This window comes from Tursiops truncatus, chromosome 4, assembly GCF_011762595.2.
Source record: "Tursiops truncatus isolate mTurTru1 chromosome 4, mTurTru1.mat.Y, whole genome shotgun sequence".
Classification (NCBI taxonomy): domain Eukaryota; kingdom Metazoa; phylum Chordata; class Mammalia; order Artiodactyla; family Delphinidae; genus Tursiops; species Tursiops truncatus.
The window spans coordinates 81,663,938-81,688,034 of NC_047037.1; the positions used below are offsets into that span (position 1 = coordinate 81,663,938).

Below are 24,097 nucleotides of genomic sequence, written 5' to 3' on the forward strand. Positions count from 1 at the left end.
GGCCTCAGATGGAGCTGTTGTCCTGACAACCTAAAGGCGCATCAGGCTTTCACTGAGGCTGGCGGCTGCTGAAGGGGGCAGTTGTGGAAAGCGAGGGGCCACGCTGAGGGGAGGGCAGAGGGGATGACTCCGAGGGGCTGTTGGAATCCGCGGCGGGCGGGGGAGGTGCCAAGCGGAGGGAGGGCGGGAGGGAGGGACTAGAGGGAGAAACAGGAAGGGGAGGAGGGGGAGGGAGACTCTGGGCTGCTGCCGCTGCTGTGTGGGTTTCTTTACACTCGCTGGCAGGCTGGGTGCCGGCTCCCTCGCCCACCGGGAAAGTGGGTTACGGAGGCAAGAGGCTCAGCTCAGACGCTGGCAAAGGAGCATCCAGCCACAGAGAGACCAGAGAACACCTTCTTTTTGGCCGCCTTCTCTTCATCTTTTCTAGAGGGTTTTATATTTTGTACTCTCTCCTTTCAAATTTTGTTTCTTTGACTTTTCCCCACCTCTTCTCGGGTTTCTGAGGGCTTTGTTGAGTCTTAGAGGCAAAAGAGACTGAGCGAGGGAAAGAGAGAGGCAAAGTGGAAAGGACCACAGATTGGCAAAGCCCGTTACGCCTTTGCCGTGGATGAAAGCCCTCCGTTTGTAAAGCCCTCTCGGCGAGCAGCAGGCCCACGCACGTCCTCCAGAGTAGCCCGCGACCCGCACCTCGGCGTGGCCACCATGGTCGCCAGAGTTCAGCCTGATCGGAAACAGTTGCCGCTGGTCCTACTGAGATTGCTCTGCCTTCTTCCCACAGGACTGCCCGTTCGCAGCGTGGATTTTAACCGAGGCACCGACAACATCACCGTGAGGCAGGGGGACACGGCCATCCTCAGGTAGGGCTTTCGGGCAACTTTTCTGTGGCGCTTAAGAGTGTGTGTGTTCTCCATGAACTCCAGCTCCTGATGCTGCAGGCTTGTGCTGTGTGTGTGCGTGTGTGTGTGTGTGCGCGCCTTTTACAGACTGGTCGAGGTATCTGCCAGCAAATTTCAAGGGGATTCTGGTCACTGTCAAGGATCAGCAGGGTTGGTTAAATGTTGTTTCGTTCCTAGGATCTTGCTTCTCTTGCTGAGAAAGGCTAATTTCATCCATGGTGTTAGTGACATTCGGGCAGTATTTTTGCTTTTGTGATTGCAGATGCTTTGTACTTAAGAGTTTTGTTGGGGTTGCTTAACTGAGAAAGAAGAGTTTGTTGAATTATGGCGCTCAGAGAGTGGTACACAGTATTGCATTCTCCGTGGTGTATGTGTGTTTGTACGTGTGGATACGTACAGAAAGGCTCTCGCTCTGCCCCAGCAATAGTTTGGATAGGAGACTTTCCGTAAGGATCTTCTAATTGACATGGAGGACAATAAATCAATCTTAGAACTTTGGTTGATTACTGAGCCTTTTCTGGAATGTGGATAGAAATCAACACAAGAATGAACAGAAGGAAAAAAAAAAAAAGGAACTTGCCGAATTGCTAATATTTAAGAATAGGAGTGTTAAGCACAGAGGTTAGGAAAGAATTAACCTGGCATTAAATGGATATTTCAAATTGATCATTGACCTCAGCGTCTTATCTCTATGCAGCTCTGTCAAACTCCGAAATATAATTTGGGATTGAAATTTGGAAAGGAAGAGTCCCAAGTCCTTGGAGTTTGACCCCTGTAAGGGACAGTGAGCTGGAGAAACTCAGATGGAACCTAGCCATAATTCTGTTTCTAAAGAGCTGCTAGCCTGTTTTCCTGTGTTTCTTTTCTCTCTTTCCCCTCGCCATCCACTGCATATACTCCTTGTCCTTTTTTTATAGCTTTCCTTGAATTTCTATCAGATACTAAAAATAAATAAATAAATAAATAAATAAATAAATGAATAATGAAAGAAAATGTTCTCCTTGGAGATCTTTTAAAATCTCATTTCATCCAAATGAAATGACCTAGTGTCAGTCTGTCTCTCTGGCTAATATTGTTCGTTGTGGCAATAAAAAGCAGTATCTGATAGAAAAGAAGCATCTGATCTGTGTGCAAGGAGCTGATAGTGCATAAACCCTGGGGCATCGGGGAGCCGATCTATAGCAGAGCTGCCTACAGCAGCAAAGTTTTCTTTCCTTTTCTCAGAAATAAATTTGGTTGGCTGTCACAGTGTCCTGCTTTGGGATCTCTTGCCTTGTTAGAGAGGGATGTGTAGGTTGTGTGTTGTGGTGTGTGTATGTTGCTGCGGAGTATAAAAACTAAGAAAATCCTAATGTGTAAGTGCTCCTGTCTTCATTTCCTGAGCATTGCGTGATTATGAATCCCAAAGATCCTACCATCCGAAGCATATTTTCCCTTCTAGCTCTCTCCAGCCCTGTGAAACCTGCATGTGTGATTTATCCACATGGAGTAATAAGATTTATAGAGTAATTTATCTGTTTGCAGAGGGATTTGGACATGATGCAGAAAATATTTTCGCAAACACATAAGCATGCCATGTCAACTGCTAGCATTCATATTCCCTAATGTCATTAACCCTTTACAAGTGAAGCACTCTATATAAATTTATGCTATTCTTAGCAAGATTTGTTTTCACTGAATTATAAGAATGAATATGGGAAAAGTGAATACTCTGGGTGTATAAGTTTTTATGTTAATGTCCATGAAATGAACTTTGTAAGGTCTTTCTAAGTCAGCATCACCTCTATCTTAAGCTATAGTTATCAAAGAGGAGTTAGATAAGCATGTAAATGTTAATTTAGAAGAAAGAAGGTATTCTTATATTTTCGTACATTGTATGCATACAACTCTATGTCTATGAGAGGCAGTCTTACTACATAAATATCTATATATGATATACATGTGCTTCTGTGTGTCCATGGCTCAAAAGAAATGGAGTTTTTAAGCATTACACTTTAGTAGACATTGCAGTATGGAAATGGGGTGGGTAGTGAGCACAGAGAATAAATATAGAAGCAGTCATTCCCTGGGAAAGAGAAGATAGACAAACAGAGCATGCAGAGAAGTCACCTGTGAGAGCCCATTGCTTTCCCAGACCTCACCTAATGTGCCCTCTTTTTTGTTTCCTTTGCCTTGGACAAGGCTTTATTTCTGGGTTGGTGGAGCTCTATCAGAAGTAACTATGGAGAGAGTTCCCTTTGTTTTTCGTAGCTGACCTTCTTCTCAATCTCTTTAACTGAATCCAGTAAGCTTTGTGGGTCAGTTTGCTGGTGAAGATTGGCACTCTTGCTTTCTGTTTACAAGTCTAGCCTGGGAAAGCCTTGCTTCCACTTTATTTTTGACATTTTACTGGGAGCATGAGCTTCCAGGGGAGGAGAGGAAGGAGAACTTGATTCGTTGGAAGCCACAGTAGGTGTTTGGCACTGAGAAAGTGAAATGGCAAGGGGAGAAAAAATCCTGTCTCAGTGAGTCTGTGGCCCTGAATGATCTGAAATGGCAACAGGAAAGAAGGGAGGTTTGTAATTCTGGTGGTCCAGTGACAGAAGTTTGGCCGACTGTCCCCAAAACATTTACCTTTACTGCCTTACTTCCATGAAACAAGTGTTTTTCGGGGGGAATTGATGCTTACTTTTGTATAATTATGATCTTTGATGTAAATGTGTATCTTGATAGGACAGTATATACTACTCTTGGGGTCTTGCTCTGTAATTTCTATCTTTTGGAAGAAAGAAAAGAAAGACTCTAGAATGAAGGTGATAAAACTAGGTGGAAAGAAAGATAATCTCACGTGTACCAACCTAAGCCTGTTGTTTCCCAGAAGGGATTCTAGATCTTTATGAGCACCTTTATGAGATCCTTTAAGAGTTAAAGGAAACCACAGTACCATCTTCCATCTCAAAGGCAAAGGATCAAAGTGTGATTCACAGACCAGTGGCAGCCGCAGCAGCTCCTGGAGTGCCTTCCTAAATCCTACTGAACCAGAATCTTCATTTCCATTTGTTTGCACAGTAAAGTATGAGACACAGTTACCCACAGGACTTTACTTGTGCGGAAGTCTCAGTTGCTTTTCTGAACGGAGCCCACCTGCCTCACTGCCACCCCCGCACAAGTGTAGTAGTTCATCAATTACTGGATAAGTTTCTAGCACTGGTCCTTCCAACCCTCTATCCTTGTACCCAGGCTCCCATAGGGATTCACTTCCTGGTTAATCTTGGCAGCTTGAAACCATGTAACTCTTGTGATAAATTAAGGGAAAAGTGAAAATAGTCTTCCAATCTGACCTTTAAAATTTCATTTTTAATAGTCCCACTAACTGTATTTTCAATATTAGCAGCATATGTCTGGAAAGATCATTATAAAATAATCAATCCCAATATATCTGCTCATAAGGTAACTCCAAAAATTATATATACCTGCATATCTGGACATATTGCGTAACTGCATATGTGGTAAAATCAGAGGGTCCACACTAGTTTTGTGACTTTAAATATTTAAAATTGGGGGCATTGAAGTTGCATTTATTTCACAATTCTGACCCTATTTGATGTTTTCAGGATATTATAATACCTTTTATGGTGATAACATTTTTACCATTTAAATGTAAATGTACCTAATAAGTGTTAGGTATAAGAAACTAAGTACCTAAGTTTAAAATAGTTAAATTTTTAGTTTTTCAAAATCTTTGGTCTTTTATTTCCTTGTTTGTTTCTACAGTAGGAGAAAAAGCAAAAACATTAAAAAGATGTGATTATTTGACAGTAAAATGTAAAAATTTTGTGCAACTTTTAAGAGAAAAATGGCTTCTCTTCTTTAAAGCATCTGGCACGCCTACATTCACAAAGAAACTGTCAACAATCAAACAAACTCCTGACACAGTATGTGATTTTTCTACCACTTATAATTATTCATTATTTGAAAACAAACTTTGTGGGCATGGGTCTATAGGGAGACTTTGAGACAGTTATGAAGTTTTCTTTTTCTGTAGTTAACTCACTAAAGGTAATCAAAATTTATTTAGGTTATTATGATACTTTAAGGACTGTTCATTGCCCATTTAAGTCCTTTATCAAATATACGTGGTAAATAATGGAGTAAAGTGTGCTATATCTTGTCTAAGAATGTGGCAGATTGTATACGTTTTTAAAAGGATGTTTATGCACTTAAGGTCACTTGCTGTTCATTTATGTCCTGAGGAACACAGCAGACAAATCTCATGTGACAAATACAAACTGTGGTAATTTGTGTGTCTCTAAGAATGAAACACATACGTACAACACGTGTTAAGGTGGTTGTTCTAGGTAATTTGACTTCAAATGAATTATTTTTAGAATCGTGGAGTGTGAACAAGCAAAAATGACTGACTCATCCACTAAATCAGTTGGTGAGGGTTAAACATTTGTGTTTCTTGAGGCTGGTTCCACATAACAGCAGACTCAGGCAGAAGAAGGATTAGTGCATTTTGCTGTAGTCTTTGGGAGCTCCAAGTACAAATGTCTGTGACTCACCTGGTAGGAGGTTGCCTGATTGTGTGCTGGTACCCCTCACTGTCATCACCTGAGCCCAAGAGAGCCTGCCCTTTCAGGCCACAGTTTATGGCCATTGGCCCTGTTCTCCTGTGAATATCCTGCCTGTTACTTTGTACAACTCAGCAAAGCTAGGCTCTAATTTTGGATCTATCCTTGCATGCTACATGACTTTGAGAATGTCTCTTAAATATTTTGAACTTCAGTTTCATTTAAAAAATGATGAAATTACCTATTTTAGTTACTCTATGGGATTGTTTTAAAGAGCCCACAAGAGGTTAAAGTAGTTCACTTTGGTGAATTGTAAACTGCTACATAAAGCATAAAGTGTTAGTGGTTTTTCAACTACATGTAGCCAGTTGTTTAGACTTTAGGGGGCTCTTTTTTTTTAGACCAGAGTTTCTCAAACTTGAAGGTGTATCCAAATTACCTTGAGTGTTCGTGAAAATGAAGATTACCTGGCCCCTACCTTCAGAGTTTCTGATTCAGTTGTCCGGTAGGTGCTGAAGTCTACATTTGTAACAAGTTCTCAGATGATGCTGGTGCTGCGGGACCGAGCCACAGTTTGAGAACCACCAACTCTTGCTGCTACAAGTGTGTTCTGTAGATGAGCATCTTTCATATCATATAGTCATTTGCTAAATTCCAAAATCTCAGGGCCTATTCCAGACCTACAAAATCAGAATCTGCATTTTAACAAGTTCCCAAGTGATTCATAAGCACATTAAAGTTGGAGAAATGCTGCTGTAGAGAGTTCACAACCATGGCTGCATGCTACACTCTACTGGAGGTCTTTTAAAAAACAATGAAGCCACATATTCCCTACTCTCAGAAATTCTGATTGAATTAGTTTGGGGTGGGGCTTGGACATAGGTATTTAAAAAATGATTCTGATATGTACACTGAGTTGAGAACTGCTCCTTTACTGGTTGAAAAATCTCTTTTACAAACCATGTTCAGGGCAGCACTTACTAGACGTGTAGTAAAAAAATATAGTCATGTGTGTGGTTTGGGAAATATTTCAACAGCAAAGATGTGCAAATTCAATTGAGAGAGAGGAAAGAGATCCTCATAGATCCATTTCCTTACCACACAATCTCATCCCTACAATGTCATGGAAAATGGAGTGGATGTTAAAATAATCCATATTATTTTAATGTGGTTCCAATTTACATAATATCTCTTGAAATAGCATTAAAGCTTGACTTTTTAAATCCTGTTGTTTGTGTTCGCTCTTTCATTTATGTTAGGCAAGACACAAAAGATACAAAACAGTTCTAGATTTTCTTTTTAAAGGGAGAAAAGAGACTATATTTAGTCAAGGAAAATATCTTTGGTCTTATTCAAACAGGCTTACTTCTGTGTACTTATGTTGTCATATCTGCCACAAATATGATTTTCAAAATATTAGCTAGATGTTTGTAGAATTCATTTCAACTCTACATGATGATGTCTACATGAAACTAATAGTCAAGTGTTTATGTCAAAGATAAAGGATTTTTATCAAGGATATAAGTTCAGAATGTTCAACAAGTAGCGTCGTCCCATGGTATCTGTGGGAGATTGGTTCCAAGACCCCCCTCAATACCAAAATCTGCAGATGCTCAAGTCCCTTGTATAAAATGGCATAGTATTTGCATATAACATATGCACATGCTCTAGTATACTTTAAATCATCTCTAGATTACTTATAATACCTAATATAATGTAAATGCTATGTAAAAAGTTGTAAATAAAATGTAAATGCTATGTAAATAGTTGCCAGTGCTCTGGCAAATTCAAGCTTTGCTTTTTGGAACTTTCTGGAATTTTTCTTCCAAATATTTTCAATCTGCAGTTGGTTTGAATCCGTGGATGCAGAATCCATGGATACAGAGGGCCGACTGTAGTCAGAAGACCAAGATCTAAACATCCTGAAATAGTCTGATCTATTAAATAAGTAAAAGTGATAGTTACTTGGCCTACTACGCATGCAAGCTATTTTTATGATCAGATGAGATACTATGTATCCAAGTGTTCTGTAAACTATAAAATGTAAGCTCTTAATAAGATTATTATCATTATATTCACAGTAGGAAATAACTTTTATAAAATTAGATAACAATAAAATAAGCTTTTTATCTTTATTTCTATGGTTAAGTTTGGCCATTTGGTCTAAGATGGCCATTTCTTTTCAAGTCCTTTAAAGTCCTATGTATCTTATAGTTGAGTTTGTTATCAGGAGTGCAGGATGAGTGAACACATTTTTATAGTCACCTGTAATCAAAACATAATCTCAAGTTAATGAGTGATTAACCTTCGCTGAAGAAAACACTTTGCTTCAGAATTTGTTAATTACTATAGGGTAGATTTGTAGAAATTTAGAAGAGGAAAGTCCTTGGAGATTAGGCAGTCTCATCTCACTTTAAAGAGATATAACTGAGAGGAGAAAAATTTAGTTGGTTGTCTAAAGATTCAAGTGACCATTTGAGAGCTAGATTCATGTCTCCTATTTCTCATGTCAGAGATCTTTATTCCAAATAAAGAGCTGAAAATTATCTTCTTGGTTTTCATGTTATAACATGATATGCCTTTTTTTGTTTTGAAATTGTAAGCTATTTTTTAATTTCTTCCTCATGCTTTTATGTTTCCAAATTTTCTACGATGAATAAATATTATTTTTAAAGCAAAGAAAGGAAAGAAAATGAAATATGAGTTAGCCAGTGGTCAATAAATATCTACTGATCATCTACTCAATGTCAGGCACTACATCAATGACATTCAATGCAATAGGACTCTCTTCCTGAAACTTTTTTTTTTTTAACATCTTTATTGGAGTATAATTGCTTTACAATGGTAAGTTAGTTTCTGCTTTATAACAAAGTGAATCAGCTATACATATACATATATCCCCATATCTCTTCCCTCTTGTGTCTTCCTCCCACCCTCCCTATCCCACCCCTCTAGGTGGTCACAAAGCACTGAGCTGATCTCCCTGTGTTATGTAAATGCTTCCCACTAGCTATCTATTTTACATTTGGTAGTATATATAAATCCAGGCCAATCTCTCACTTCTCCCAGCTTACCGTTCCCCCTCCCCCACCCTGTGTCCTCAGGTCCATGCTCTACATCTGCGTCTTTATTCCTGTCCTGCCACTAGGTTCTTTAGAACGATTTTTTCTTTCTTTTTTTTTTTTTTTTTTTTTTTTAGATTCCATATGTATTTGTTAGCATACGGTATTTGTATTTCTCTTTCTGACTTACTTCACTCTGTATGACAGACTCTAGGTCTATCTACCTCATTACAAATAGCTCAATTTCATTTCTTTTTATGGCTGAGTAATATTCCATTGTATAAATGTGCCACATCTTCTTTATCCATTCGTCTGTTGATGGACACTTAGGTTGCTTCCATGTCCTGGCTATTGTAAATAGAGCTGCAATGAACATTGTAGTACATGACTCTTTTTGAATTATGGTTTTCTCAAGGTATATGCCCAGTAGTGGGACTGCTGGGTCATATGGTAGTTCTATTTGTAGTTTCTTAAGGAACCTCCATACTGTTCTCCATAGTGGCTGTATCAATTTACATTCCCACCAACAGTGCAAGAGGGTTCCCTTTTCTCCACACCCTCTCCAGCATTTACTGTTGGTAGAGATTTTGATGATGGCCATTCTGACCAGTGTGAGATGATATGACACTATGGTTTTGATTTGCATTTCTCTAATGATTAATGATGTTGAGCGTTCTTTCATGTGTTTGTTGGCAATCTGTATATCTTCTTTGGAGAAATTTAGGTCTATTTAGGTCTTCTGCCCATTTTTGGATTGGGTTTTTTTGTTTTTTTTGATATTGAGCTGCATGAGCTGCTTGTAAATTTTGGAGATTAATCCTTTGTCAGTTGCTTCATTTGCAAATATTTTCTCCCATTCTGAGGGTTGTCTTTTCGCCTTGTTTATGGTTTCCTTTGCTGTGCAGAAGCTTTTAAGTTTCAATAGGTTCCATTTGTTTATTTTTGTTTTTATTTCCATTTCTCTAGGAGGTCATGATATGCCATTTTTTACCCCCCTAAAAAATTATGCTAGTCTCCTATGATTTGTCCCTCTTGGAGACCCGACTAGCTTCAGTGAGGTTGTGGTCTCAGTTGGCAGGCTCTCCTTTGCACAGGCTCAAAGGGTATTCTACCCATTGCAGACACTGTAGATTGTATCAAATTCTTTCAGGAAGGTAGATCTTTTATTTTCTAATTTGTACAAAAGTTACTTTTGGCTAAAATTGGGACTGATTATGTTAAATTGGGAGGAACTGGAAATAGATCTAGACCTGTCTCTTGGGATGGCAGAGGCACTGCTGCAGGTGCCTGGGGAGTTTCTGGTGTGACATGCAGGACAAGGTCTCATGAAGCTTTCTTAGCAGGTGAGTGGCGGAGCCAAGGAAGGTACGACATGGTACACAAAGAAAAAGGGCAGAGCACAGTAAGGGGAAAATAACAGGTCAGCAGCTTTTCGTGAGCTCCCCGTGGAGGCAGGCAGTGTTACAGGGAGTTCTGTCAGCTCCTAGTAGAGACTCAGCCTCAAGACTGAGGCTCAGAGAAGAAACAGAGTCCTTGTCTTAAGGGCTGGCTTGAACAGGGCAGAGAACTCAGTAATAAGGGATATTCCTCAGACATATTACCAAGATAGGTAACTTGGTCAAGGAGTAAAAGAGAGGGATGTAGTCCCTAGAACTGAAGCTCTGTGTCAAAGCTATTGTAACAAGGGGTGACATGGAGATGCAAGTCAGAGTGCTGAGCCCCATCTTTTTAAACTCTTGCTGTGTAAGTTCAGGATCATAAAACCTGGTCCAGCTTTGTGAGGTAAAGATGAAGACAAACATCTGAAATGAAGTAGGAATTGACACTACTTAGACCTTCCAGACTCCAGGTAGTTCGCAGAACCATGGACCCGAGCTCACCTGACTATCCCAGACGTGTTGTTTTCCAGTATCAATCTAGAAATGTCACCAGATCCTTCAAAGGCTTCTCATCATCTACAACATGAAGGCAGAACTCCTTAGCATGGATAACTCTCCATGACCTGCTACCTCACTGGGTCCACTAGTTCAGAACCACTTACAGTTGGCGCTCATGAGCATGCTAGTGTGTGTGCACACACAATGCTGGTTCTTACGTTTCTTCATGATGCTCTCTCTGCCTGGAACCTCTTCCGCCTCTCCACCCCTCCCACCACACTTCTTTGCTAGGTTGCCTCTTTGCCGCTCTTTCAAGGCTCAAGGTTAGTTCTGGTGCTATCTAATTCAAGTAATCTTCCGTAATCTTCCCAAAGTGGTCTAAGTACCTTATTTATTATTGCTGATAGCTTCTCTGCATACCTCCCCTTCAGCTTAACTGAGATACAGTTGACAAATAAAATTTCATATACTTAAGGTGTACAGAAGGATGATTTGATATATGTACCAATTGTGAAATGATTACTAAAATCAAGCTAATTGACATATCCATCACCTCATATAGTTATCTTTGCGTGTGTGTGTCTGAGAACACCCAAAATCGACTCTGCTAGCAAACTTCAAATATACAATACGACATTATTAACCATAGTCACCATGCTGTACTTTAGATCCCCAGAAATTACTCATCTTAAGATTGAAAGTTTGTACCCTTTGACTAATATCTCCCATTTCTGCCACCCCTCCAGCCCCTGACAGTCACCATTCTACTTTCTGCCTCTCTGACTTTGACTTTTTTAGAGTCTGCATATAAGTGAGATAATGCAGAACTTATTTTTCTCTGCCTAGCTTATTTCACTTAGCATAATGTCCTCCAGGTTTATTCACATTGTCACAGATGGCAGGATTTTCTTCTTTTTTATAGCTGAATAATATTCCATTGTGTGTATATAGATATAGGTATAGGTTTCATACTTTCTTTATCCATTCATACATTAGTGGATGCTTAGGTTGTTTCCATATCTCGGCTGTTTTGAGTAATGCTGCAAAGAATACGGAAGTGCAGGTGTCTCTTTGAGATACTAATTCTGTTTCCTTCAAAAATATACCCAGAAATGAGGTAACTGCAGTATATGCATACCTCAATGTAGCATTTACTACACTTAAAAATTATATCCACTTGTATCTTGCTTCAGATGTACTATCAGCCCTTCAAAGGCAGGTGTTTCATCTACTTTACCTTTCCATTCCAGAATTTAGCTTAGTACCTACAGGTGCTCAGATAAATATTTGCTCACTGAATTGAACAGAGAGGGATAGTCATAGTATAAATCAAGCAGAGCAGAAATTTATTTATAAAAGAGGAAATAAATTAGGAGACGTGGATGAAGGAAGTTATGTTAGTGGTGAAATCAACCACCCCTGGAGTGATTGTGGATGTGTGGTTGAAAAAGACATAGTAAAATAAGAGATTGATTCTCTTCTGATCATTAGTAGGGTGGATTAGGGGGTTTGGCTGGAGATACTTTGAACATTCCCTGTTGCAGCTACTCTATTTGAGGATGGCTTTCTAGAGAAGGTCAAATAGGGTTTTTTTTTAGGAGAATCCCAAAGCTTCAGTCACAGGGGCCCAGACAAATTATGCTCCTTCCTCTGACAGATTAGCAGCTCTGACAGAGCTAAGAGTCACTCAGTGCTCCTGATGTGAGGCATGTCCACTGTCTGAAGAGTGAGCTCAGCCTCGCAGGGAGCTGTAAGAAAAGGGATATACTTTCCGGGAACTGCTGAGACTTTCTCCCTCTAGCGGTGGCTGTGGACTTTCGGGGGCTAAGTTGGGGATTTGGGAGCAGGATTGTTGTGCAACAGGTATATTCACCTGATCTGTTCTACTTTGTTGTGAAATGAGGCAAGGGGCAGATCACTCACATTCATTTGACTCGGAGTAATTATTCATACTGAACAATGATGCTTACCTGAGATTTGCAGTGTAGGGTTCATTACTCAGTCCTGGAGAAATTCCAACTTGAATGTACAGTGGGCTTTGTAATAATCCCAAATTCCCTTTTGTGCATCTTGCCATAATGCACAAGGGCATTATTTGTATTAGGTCAGAGGGAAAATGCAACCCAGTTTCTCATACAATAATGCATTAATATTTATTCCTTTATAATTTTTGATGATGCGTTTCTATATTGAATGTTTATATCTTGAAGTTATCTAAGTTAGTAACATCCTTTCTCAAGTTGTGCTTTAGACATGCTACTGTTTGCCACGCTACCTTTCTAGGAACAAAAGATAACAACGAAAGTGATGCAGTCCAGTACTAAGTCATGAATAGCCAAAATACACGTGAAAATATCAAATGGGAAAAATAATTGGTTTCCTTATTTCTAATCTTTGTGTTTCTTCAGTCACACCTTGTTCTACCCTATCTACATCAGGGCTGTTTATTTTATGGGGTTTAAGCCACATACAGCTGCCAATTTCTGGCTGATCTTCATCTTGAGATAACCAAAGATTGCTGTCTTCTTGTGTATGTTCATGGTGCAATTGCGTGAGCATATCTTACGATCAGCATTTTCTGTTGCTGAATCATTAACTTAGCAGATGAATGGATTTTTCTTTGACTTTCTCGTTGACCTCTATTCTTCTGTGTATCTTTTGTGGCTGTAATCTGATGAACTAATATCTAATATCATCACCATGACAAGGCACTGCCTAAAGTCAATAGGATATTACTAGATTAGAGAAATTTCTAGATTGAACATCAAGAGATTTAGACTTTAGTTCCACAAAACCTATTGTCTATAGAAAGTTGGGTTTTAGCCTCCATCGCTTCAACTCCAAAATTGTTATAATTCCTACTTGCCTATTAAACAAAGATGTTGGTCTGGTAACGTGACATTATGTTTTTGAATATGGTTGAGTAAATCAGATGAAATGCATGATGTTATAAATGAGATGATGATATGCTCAAATTAAAAAAAATAATGAACTCCTACATTATTTTATAAATGTCATAGTTTAGGAAACAAAAATATTTTTGCATGAATGCCTTAATTCTTGTATAAAAATAAAACAATTCAAAATACAGTTCTTCTAAAAATAACAGTATGTATTTATACAGAATCTGTTATGTGTAAACAATTTGTCACAAATGTACTTAATCTATATTGTATAGATTTTTATTTTATTTTTAATTTTTTCAGCATATATTTATAATTATATATAGAGAGTAAAAGCATGCATGTGCCTTTTATATGTACATAAAATTTACATACACAAAATATAAATGTGAATATTATTGTGAACTTGGGTCATAGCACACTTTAATAGGAACCTAATTAATTTGATGCACTAATAATTGGGGAAGTTTATTTCAGAAAACCAAATTTTCCAGGTTTTCAAGGATGTGGACAGATATAATATATAAGTATCACATGATGGCTTTCTTAATTGGTTTGGTTAATATGTTTTATTTTTAATTAATCATTATGCAACAGCTAAAATTACCTTGTAAGAGAAGCGAGACATAATATTTCTTGTTTCTATTATATCTTTGTTATCATATAGCCCCTAAAAAGTAAAATCTTATAACATTTTTTTCTACTTGTATTAAAGAATAGAAATTAATACTGTCTTAGCTAAATGAGAAATAACGTAAAAAATTAAAATCAATTCTTTGTGATCTCAGTTCCAGACTAAATTTCTATTTTCTTTCATTCTCAGTCACCAAAAGATCTAGTGATCTGTTAACTAGCATTCCTAGTGAAGATGAGAAACTGGCCACTGAAAGAAGAATAAGGATTTAAATTAAATTTCAATTTTTTATCAAGGAAAATTATCATAATTCTGTTTTTATATCCTTTTCAATATTAAAGACCCAAGGCATATGAAGAAATGATTAGAGTAATATAAACAAGTTCGGCTATAAGACTCATATATATGAAACCTAGGTCACTAAAATAACTTGATAGCATGATTGTAGAAATACTATTACTAACATCTGAAAACCTGTAGAAAACAAAAACTGTTTCACAGTATTGGTGACATACAATATTGTCTTAGTTATAAGTAAAAGGGGAAAATAATATTAACTCAGCAACAATGACAGCAAAAGTCTAAATGCTAGAATATTTTGAAAAGCAAGCAGTGATCACTAGGAGCCAACCTGGATCCCCTGGGAGCAAACTGTAACATGGTCAATCAATTTCTTTAAAACAAATAAAATTCCATATTGGTACATCAGGGAAATGCCATTCACTCTGAGTATCTGTGTTTTGACAGGTTTCTCCTGATAGACTTATGAACAGATTATGGGTCCATAATGAGCTAGATTTTTGTTTCAGTTGATTGAAGAATCATGACAAAAGAACTGATTGATGGTGGTTGTCTTTGGCCATCTTCAATATTTGGATAAAAACATAGGAAGCAAACTTTCTACTATGTGTATGACACAAAGATAAAAGGATTTTCTTTGTTGACAGGATTATAAGGTGAAAATTGGTGCAAGCTATAGGGAGGCAAATCGTAGCTTTCTATGAAAAGGAACATTATTTGTGTGTGTGTGTGTGTGTGTGTGTGTGTGTGTGTGTGTGTTTATACCATGTCTCATTCAAAAAAAAAGAGATAAAGAAAGGAAGAAAGAAAGAAAAGAGAGATTAAAGAAAAGCAAAGAATTTAAGGTAGTTTATATTTTAAACAGAACATCATTTAAATAAGCAAATCAGTTTGAATGATTTTTAAAATATGAACTTTTTTTTTTTTTTTATGACATAATGGAAATAACAAGCTTCTGAGCCAGGAGACCTAACTCCAATCACCTCTATCAATTACCAGCTTTGTAAATATGGGCAAATCATTTATCCTTACTGGGCCTCAAGACCTTTATTTATAAAATGAAAGGATAATAATAATATTTACCTTCTTATCCCAGAAGGTTATTATAAGAATAAAATAAGAATGATCTCCAGTTCCTGTTGGCTCTCCATATCTGTGGGTTCTGCATCCATGGATTCAATCAACTGTGGATAGAAAATACTTTTTAAAAATTTCAGAAAGTTCTAAAAAGCAAAACTTGAATTTGCCAAAGCATTGGCAATGATTTGCATAGCATTTACATTGTACTTACAACTATTTACAAAGCACTTACATAGTATTAGTTATTCTAAGTAATCTAGAGATGATTTGAAGTATATGGGAACATGTGTGTAGGTTATATGCAAATACTATACCATTTTTATATAAGGGACTTGAGCATCTATTGATTTCAGTACCCACGGAGGGTCCTGGAACAATCCTCTGTGGATACCTACAGACAGCTCTATATAGTCTACCCTTGAACAATGTGTGGGTTAGGGGCCCTGAACCTCAGCAAAGTCAAAAATCCACCTCTGTGTAGTTGGTTCCTCTGTATCTGCATCTGCAGATTCAACCAACCAAGGATTATGTAGTACTGTACTACTTACTATTGAAAAAATACAAGTATAAGTGGACCCGTGCAGTTCAAACACATGTTTTTCAAGGGTCAATTGTATATACGTATCTATAGGTATATGTGTGCTTATTTTATAAATGTCATTTGCTATTCTGCCAAGTGGAATAGATTTCCTTGTGAAGAAGTAACATTTTAGTCATTTTGTATTTAAGCAGAGGACAGGTAACCACTACTGAGAAATATTATTGTTATTATTTTTTTAAAAATAAATTTATTTATTTAATTTATCTTTGGCTTTGTTGAGTCTCCGTTGCTGCGCGTGGGCTCTCTCTAGTTGTGGTGAGCGGGGGCCACTCCTCACTGCAGTGCATGGGCCTCCTATTGTGGCGGCTTACTCCGTTGCAGAGCACGGGCTGTAGGCAAGTGGGCTTCAGTAGTTGTGCCACGTGGGCTCAGTAGTTGTGGCTCGCAGGCTCTAGAGTGCAGGCTCAGTAGTTGTGGCGCCTGGGCTTAGTTGCTCCGTGGCATGTGGAATCCTCCCGGACCAGGGCTCGAACCCGTGTCCCCTTCATTGGCAGGCTGGTTCCCAACCACTGCACCACCGGGGAAGCCCCTGAGAAATATTATTACAAAACAAACCCTTTATATAGTAGAAGGTTGAAGTTGATTTCTCAATATCTCTACTGCTACTATTCTGTGATATTCTGAATTTCTACTCCAGTTTATTTTATGTATGTTTATATTTTATTTTTGCTGGCATCCCTTTATAGCTTTGATTGCTTATGAAGAATTCCATTCAGAACTGGATTCTCTAATCATTTTTCTATGGGTTTTAAAATTCATACCTTTACTACTTTCTTCCCACTGGAGGATTTGCAAACATGTCAAGAGAGAGGGGCTGCATTTCATAAAAACAGAAGATCTACTCAGGTGTTGTATCTTCCTATGTTGAAGAATATCAGAATAAAATCTGATCTCAGAAAGATACTTTTGTATTCATGAAACTTCATAGAGTTTGATCAGGTCAAATGGTGACCTCATTGTTTACATCTTTTGACTACCTCTATTACTTTGGCATGCATGTTAACATAGTTTTGCCTGAAGTCCACCCTGTGGCCATCTTGCTGCCATCTGAATTTAAAAATTATGAAAACAAATAAACTTGTTTACAAAACAGAAACAGACTCACAGACTAAGAGAATGAACTTATGTTTACCAGGGGAGAAAGGTGCGGGGGAGAGTGATAGATTGGGAGTTTGGAATTGACATGTACACACTGCTATATTTAAAATAGATAAGGACCTACTGTAAAACATAAATAAATAAATAAAAGAAAAATTTTGAAAACAAGATTTTTTATGTTAACCTTCAGATCTTCACCCTGTCTCAAACTCTTGGTCAACATGGCTGAAATTATTACGTCATTTGCTGCCCCAAAGAGTGAAACATGATTCTACCTCCAAATCTGTGCTTCCTGTTGGCTCTCTTCCTATACCGAGGCCTTAGATACACTAGGCCTTGAACCTCTCCAATCTGTCTGAGCCCTGGAAGGACTCAGTCATCTCCCCACTAGTGGATGTAAAAACCTTCTCTCTGCTGACTCTGCAGTCTCATTAGTGATGAACTCCACTAGAATGGAAGTGGGGTAGCAGTGACCATGGACTTTATTTGCTGGTGGGTAAATCTGTTATTCTGAAATTGAGGAATTGTCACTCCCTTACTTTTCATATCAAGTGCCTTCTCTGTAAGTGATGAAGCAGCAGAACTTGAACGTCTTATTTTCTGTTCTTATAATTCAGATAACGTCTGCTGTCACTAAATATGAGGTCAGCCAACAAATGGCATCTATAGGTAAAACATGCTTCCACCTCCCGCTGAACCTAGTCTCTTTCATCAACTTCAGCATTTTTGCTTTCTTATTTTTCATAGGCATGTGTCCTTATTTTATCCTGTTTTTGTAAAATGACTACCTAAAAGTTCAACTGTTAAAATACATAAACAGCAATTACCAGGGTATGAAACCAGTCTCTTTCCTGTTGAGCTGACAGGTACTTAGCCAATTACTATGTCATTGCCTTAGCAGTATTTATGGTGAAAGAAGCATTGATGCACGGCTTTGTCTGTGGAACCAGATGACTTTTAAATACATAGTGTGGCATTTTGGGTAATAGTTTTGAAAGAGCTCAGAAAGTCCAAGCAAACAAAAGTGGAGATTTAAAGGGAGAAAGGAAAAGTCAGGGACAGGTTAGGGGCAAGCAGATGAGGGAAGGATCAGGTATCAGGATTTCAGTAGAACACAGATAGCCCCATTTCAAAGTGGGTTATCTGTGTCTAAAGGTGCAAGTATTTCCAAGAATGTCACAGTTTCCCAATGGAAAACCTGTGGATGCTAAAATAAAAATGGAGCTTGTTAAAAGATAATGACAAGGGATCCTAAGAATTATCTAACAAAGTCCTAAATATGTCAGAGTTAATTCCTTTTGGATAAAGTCTCAGTTTCATTCAGCTTTGGTGCCAAGAGGAAAGGTTTAGGCAATCAGTTCCCAAGCCCTAGTCTCTTAGGAAACTACATAATCATTGCAAAGTGTCCAGACTTCCATATATACCTTAAGCATTGTGTAGAGACATCCTATATCTCACGTGCGAATAAACTGCTGTTTTTCAGATCTGTTGTAGACTCTATTATAATGAAAAGTGCATTAAAGATTTTCTGAATATATGATAGTTTAAAATTTTGTTTTACTGGACAATTCCTCAGTTACAAAGAGGCAAGAAAATTTGTTTGATGATAAAAGCATCCTCTTATTTAGAAAGTTTGCAGACCATTCTACACTAGCTAAGAATAGGTCTACTGTACTCAGGTACGTTTGCGCATTGGCAAGTGAATCTGAGAACCTAGTGTTCAGAAAAGATCTGAGTTACTGAGGATCATCAACTGTTTTCCTATTAGAGGATACTTTCCATAAAGCCTTGTTTTCTATGCCCCATATATTGCCTGGAACAGAGCTGAACAAGTAGCAAGTGCTCAATAATAATTTTAATGGTAGATACAGAGTGGAGTGTGTTTGTTGCTATGCTCCATTCTGTGGCTCCTATATGGCCGAAGGTATGGAGTGACAATAGGACATCTGTTGGACATTTTTCCCTGTCATAAGTAACCAAGAGGTGGTGAAACCTGTAGGGCCAATGAAAACACCAAAGGTGAGCAATTCTTTTGAAGTTACTTTCATGATGATTATGGGTGATAATTGCATTTCTAGAGTTGATGACCTGGCAAAACCTTTTTGATTTAGACACACCAGCTCTCAGTGCCAAGCCCCCTCACAGTAGGCAATTTGTTTAGCTGGGCAGACTCCAGTCTCTTTCTTTTCATTAGTGAAGTTGGCCTCTTAGGCATGGCATTTTCAAGAGTAATGCAAATACCTGCTTTCCTATCAATAAAGCTGTGATTTACAGTATTTAATCTAGTTGAAAGGTAAGTAAAATGGAAGTCTGCATATAGGATAAATGAAATTATAATAAAATGGCATACTCTCCAAAGTTTTCTTAATATGTAGAGTATTAACCTGGCACCCAGCCTTATTTGCCGCATACAGAGCTGCATCAATCAGAAGAATGGAAAGCCTGGTTTTCTAAGACCTCTTATTAGGGTATTGGACTTACTAGGTTCTGTAGATTTTATTGGGTAAATAACATGATATTTAATCCACAATATCTCCTCTGTTGTCCTGTGTAAGACTGAATCTCTATGTAAAACCTAGAGATAGTCCTTATAATTTCTGCCTTGTACTCATCTGAGTTTCACGTTTTACGCACACACTGCTCTCCTCTGCATCTTTTTATGACCCTCACTCGGTTATAAAACACTCAGCTTTCATGAGTAAGAGCTTTCCCTGATTTTTTCCCCCCACAGATAATTGCCCCTTGGAGAAGTAGGGCTGTGGAAAATTAGTAGTGTTTTGTCATTAGCTTAGAAATGCTGGAATGAAATTTAAATCTTTCCCCAATGAACTATAAACTGCTCTCTCTTTATCGGTCTCAAAACTTGAGTGTGATTTAATGTTTATTCAGCATCAACAATTTACAGCCACTTCAAAAAAGCATTCTGTTTACCTAGCACTCTAAAGTTCTAAAAACATGTCACGTCCTCTCCCTAATTAGTACTCACCAGACCCTAGTGAAGAAGGAAAAGAGGACATGCACATTATCCCCACCATATACGTTGGAAATAAAGCTCAGACTCTTTAAGCAAGATAATTGAAGTCACTGGCCATAGAACATGAGTGGAACACAGCTTCCTGATTCATTCTCATCTAACCAATAAATGATATTACTCATTTTTCTCTATTTTCCCTTTTTAAGTCATCTATTTCTGCCACCTGTTTTAGACTCTAGTTCATTCTCATCTTCCACTTTAGAGAAAACTGATGCTTTTTGATCTCAGTATATTCTCCATTCCTTTGTGCAGTATTATCATCAGTTCATTTCCTATTCCCTTTCTTTAACTTACGATTGCATTTAAACTTGTTATTGTGGGAGACATCACAGGAAGGAAAGATGGTGAAGACATTAGATGTTTTCTCTCTCCCCCCTGCCCAACGCTAGTATCTTCTTTCTCTCTCTGTTCCTGGTGCTGTGTTCAGTGCAGGCTCTCTGTTTTCATTGAGGCTACAGCTCCTTTGCTGAATCACTGCTTTGTATTCAGCCAGGGACCATGGAGTATTCCCAGTGTATTTATTTTCTGTTCCTGAGATGAAGGCCGGGTGCTTCTTTGTCCTGATGCCTTCTGCAAAGGAGTTTTAAGAGGTGGGGGACGAGGGTGAAAAAGAGAAGGAGGGGGCGGAATGCCAATAAAGCTTCCTGTATCCCCCAGAGGAATGTGCATAAACATCTTTAACATTGCTTCACTCAGTGTTCTCCTCTCTGCTGCCCTTGCTCTTAATTGGATCTAGACTCTAGAGAAAATCACTTTGTTCATGGGATGGTTAAAGAAAAAGAGGTGGAAGTTGGCTGTGCTCAGTTCTGGCAACTTGTCCTCTTTGGGAATAAAAGTCTCAGATGCCAGATCTGGGGAAGTGATTCTGCTTTCCTGATCATGAGGAAATACCACTTGCCTTCTGTTGCATTTTTTTTTTTTTTTCCTCTGAAAATGGGAGGTTATTTTCTGTGTCTTCTAAAAATACATAAAACTAACTTGCGAAGAAAATGTTGGCCATCTATTTACTTAGCCATTTATCTATTTGTCCATTCATTTATTTCTTCATATATTTGACAAATGGCTGTTAAACATGTCTTTGTGCCAGATACTGTCCTAAGTTGTGAGAATAAAACGGTAAACAAGAGAAATAAAGTACCTGCCCTCATGGGGCTTACATTTCAATCAAAGAAAACACAATAAACAAATATTCCAGTACATAAATAAGAGTTATAGTTTGTGGTCTTGCTATAATTGAAAATCAACAGGATATAACAACAGAAACTATGAAGGGGGTACTTTGGATAGTGTTTCCAGATAAGGCCCTTCTGAAAGAGTAATATTGAAACTGAGACATAAAAGCTGCTTGTACAAGCTTATCAGCACTATTTATTTTTAGCAGTTTTAATGAGGTATAACATATACCATGAAATTTAGTGATTATTAGCAAATGTACAGAGTTTTGCAACTATCACCACAATGTAGTTTTAGAAAATTTCCATCACCCCCAAATGATCTCTCATTCCCATTTTAGTCAATCCCCATTCCCACTCTGGACAATCACCAATCTACGTGTCTAGGTGCTTTCCTGTACATTTCACATAAATGGAAATATACAATATGTGGTCTTTTACATCTGCCTTCTTTCATTTAGCATAATGTTTTTGAGGATCATTCACATTGTAGCATGCTTCAGTAGTCTGCTCTTTTTTATGACAGAATGGTGTTCCATTATATGGACATACCATATTATATTTAATCATTCACCAGCTGATGGACCCCTTGTGGCTATTATGAACAATGTTGCTATGCACATTTATGAACCATTCTGTGTGCTAACATATATTTTCATTTGTCTTCCTTAGATACCTAGGATTGGAATTCCTGGATTGTATGGAAAATGAATACTTACCTTTTAAGAAATTATCCCACTGTTTTTTAATGTAGCTATACTCTACTCTTCTACATTCTCACCAGCAGTGTGATTTTCTAACAAAGAAATTTAAGTAATTATAAAACTAATTTAACTTAAAAAAACTCATTAATCTATTCACTAAACCTTCCAGAAATACAGGAAATAATCTAATTACTATAACTTCCAAATAAAAGCAGTAAATGATTTATTGAATAAGTAGTTAGGGGATTTAAAAAGCGAGGGAATCACTTGTATCTGGCATGGTCAAGAAAGTCTTCAAAGATGCATGGCAAATAAAGATCCTCCAAGGATAGTAAGATTAACTTTGTACAGATGTGGGAAGAATAAGAAAGTAGGCAATTCCAGACAATATACTTTCATTTATTTATTCAATTATCACCAGGTAAAATACTAGAGAGAAAGAAAACATAGAGTACTTTTGGAGAATCCTTGAGTCATCTACACAGAATGGGAGACAAGGAGAAACACTGCTGGAAAGATGACATCAATATAGAATATTTAATATTCAAGTAAATGTTAGCCTATAATGGTTAGAAAGACTAAGGACAGATCTTTCAGGATGAGGAAATAGCATATGCAAAGGCAGAGACACTTAAAGATGTGTGGAGAATTCAGGGAATTGAAAGTGGATTGGTATGGATGAAGCATAGTATGAGTGTGAGCATGAGCAATGGGGCACAAGGTGATTTTAGGAAATGGTGAATCTTGTTTGGCAAGTAGGAAGATTGCAAAGAGAAGCAGGGTAGATAAATCTGGAAATGTAGAATGTATCAGTTGTGAGTCACCATGAGTACTAGGCTTAGGATTCTGGATTTAATTTTTTCAGGCAAGGGGAAGTGATTTGATAACTAACTAGCGTAGTTGTGGCTTGTGAGATAGTTTGAAGGTGGGGAAAGGCTGGCAACAGGGGTATCATCTAGAAGTGTATTGTAGTAGTACATGTTTGATGATAAAGGGATAAACTAGAGTAGTGAGTGTGGTACCAAAGTAAATAATAAGACATGAGAAGTATCTTGAAGAAATGATTAAAAGCATTTGTGGCTGGGTGACTTCACATGGTAAAGATTAATGAGGAGTAAAAGATATTGAAATTTCAAGCTTGCAAATAATAGGAAATTAAGAAAAGGGAGCATTTTTGGTGAGGAAAAGATGATAAATTAGGTGTTCAGACCTGCTGAGTTTGAGATGACATTAAAATATCTATGGAGCTTTTCTGCTAGCAGACTAAGATAAATGACTAACTCTTACGAGTGAGATCAGTGGTGAAGGTTGGATTGGGAAGTTTTACAGTGCAGTGGAAGAAAGAATAGTACTTTAAAATAAACATAAATGGCATAAAAATGCCTTGACTTCACTGTGGTTGTACAGGAAAATGACCAAGTGAAAATCTAGGTACCAGTGAGAAGAAGAGAGATAGAATAAACACATATTTATGAAACAAATGCTCTAGAGATGGTACAGCTTTTCAAGATTGCATCAGTGATATCTCAGGGGAGTTTAGGTTACTAGAACGACTGTGATTAGTCTCAAATTTTTCACTCCTGTCTCTGTAGGATGTCATATTTTTTTCTCCAATGTACAGAAGTGACATGGGTCCTTGCTGTGATCCCTCCAGCAGGAAATCCACAAGACCTCTAGGGTCCTGGTACTCAGAGACAAAGGGCAAAACTATTTTACTAATGGAACCTGAAAGAAATACAGAAGAGTCATGTTACCCTCTTGTCATCATTTACTTATCATAATCAGGACTGACAATTGAAACAAAGAGACTCATTCCCTTAAAGCAACAGGAAAACCAAGCCAGTTGATATAAAAAAATGGCCAGTATGTAAGCCAAACTCTCTTTCCCTTCTTTTCTCATCCCCTTGTCCTATTTCTCATTTGGTTTTCTAGTCAGCATTTCCTCCAACGGATCGATTCCTCTTCAGCTAGTCCCAGTGATTTTTAAGCAAAGAGAGAAGCCTACTCTTTGCAGGTGAGAGATAATCAAATTGAATATTACACAGCCCCTGAAGTGCAGGCAGCTGATAACAAGAGCCAGACTCAATATCCTGACAGATGTTGTCTTGGATTGATTAATCTCTGCTCGCTTTCTGGAGTAGCTATCCTGCAGCGTAGACAGCACAGCCCCTTGGCCCCATCCC

General features: G+C 38.0%; 1 protein-coding gene across 1 annotated transcript in view; it reads left to right on the plus strand.

Annotated features, from left to right (window-relative positions):
* Nucleotides 1-268: 268 nt before the first annotated feature.
* Nucleotides 269-24,097, plus strand: part of LSAMP (limbic system associated membrane protein) — a 654,959-nt gene continuing 631,130 nt past the window's right edge. Inside the window, exon 1 of the mRNA XM_033855816.2 lies at nt 269-857. Coding sequence (XP_033711707.1) covers nt 703-857 — 155 coding nt within the window. The 5' untranslated portion in view covers nt 269-702. The remainder of the gene's footprint in view (nt 858-24,097) is intronic.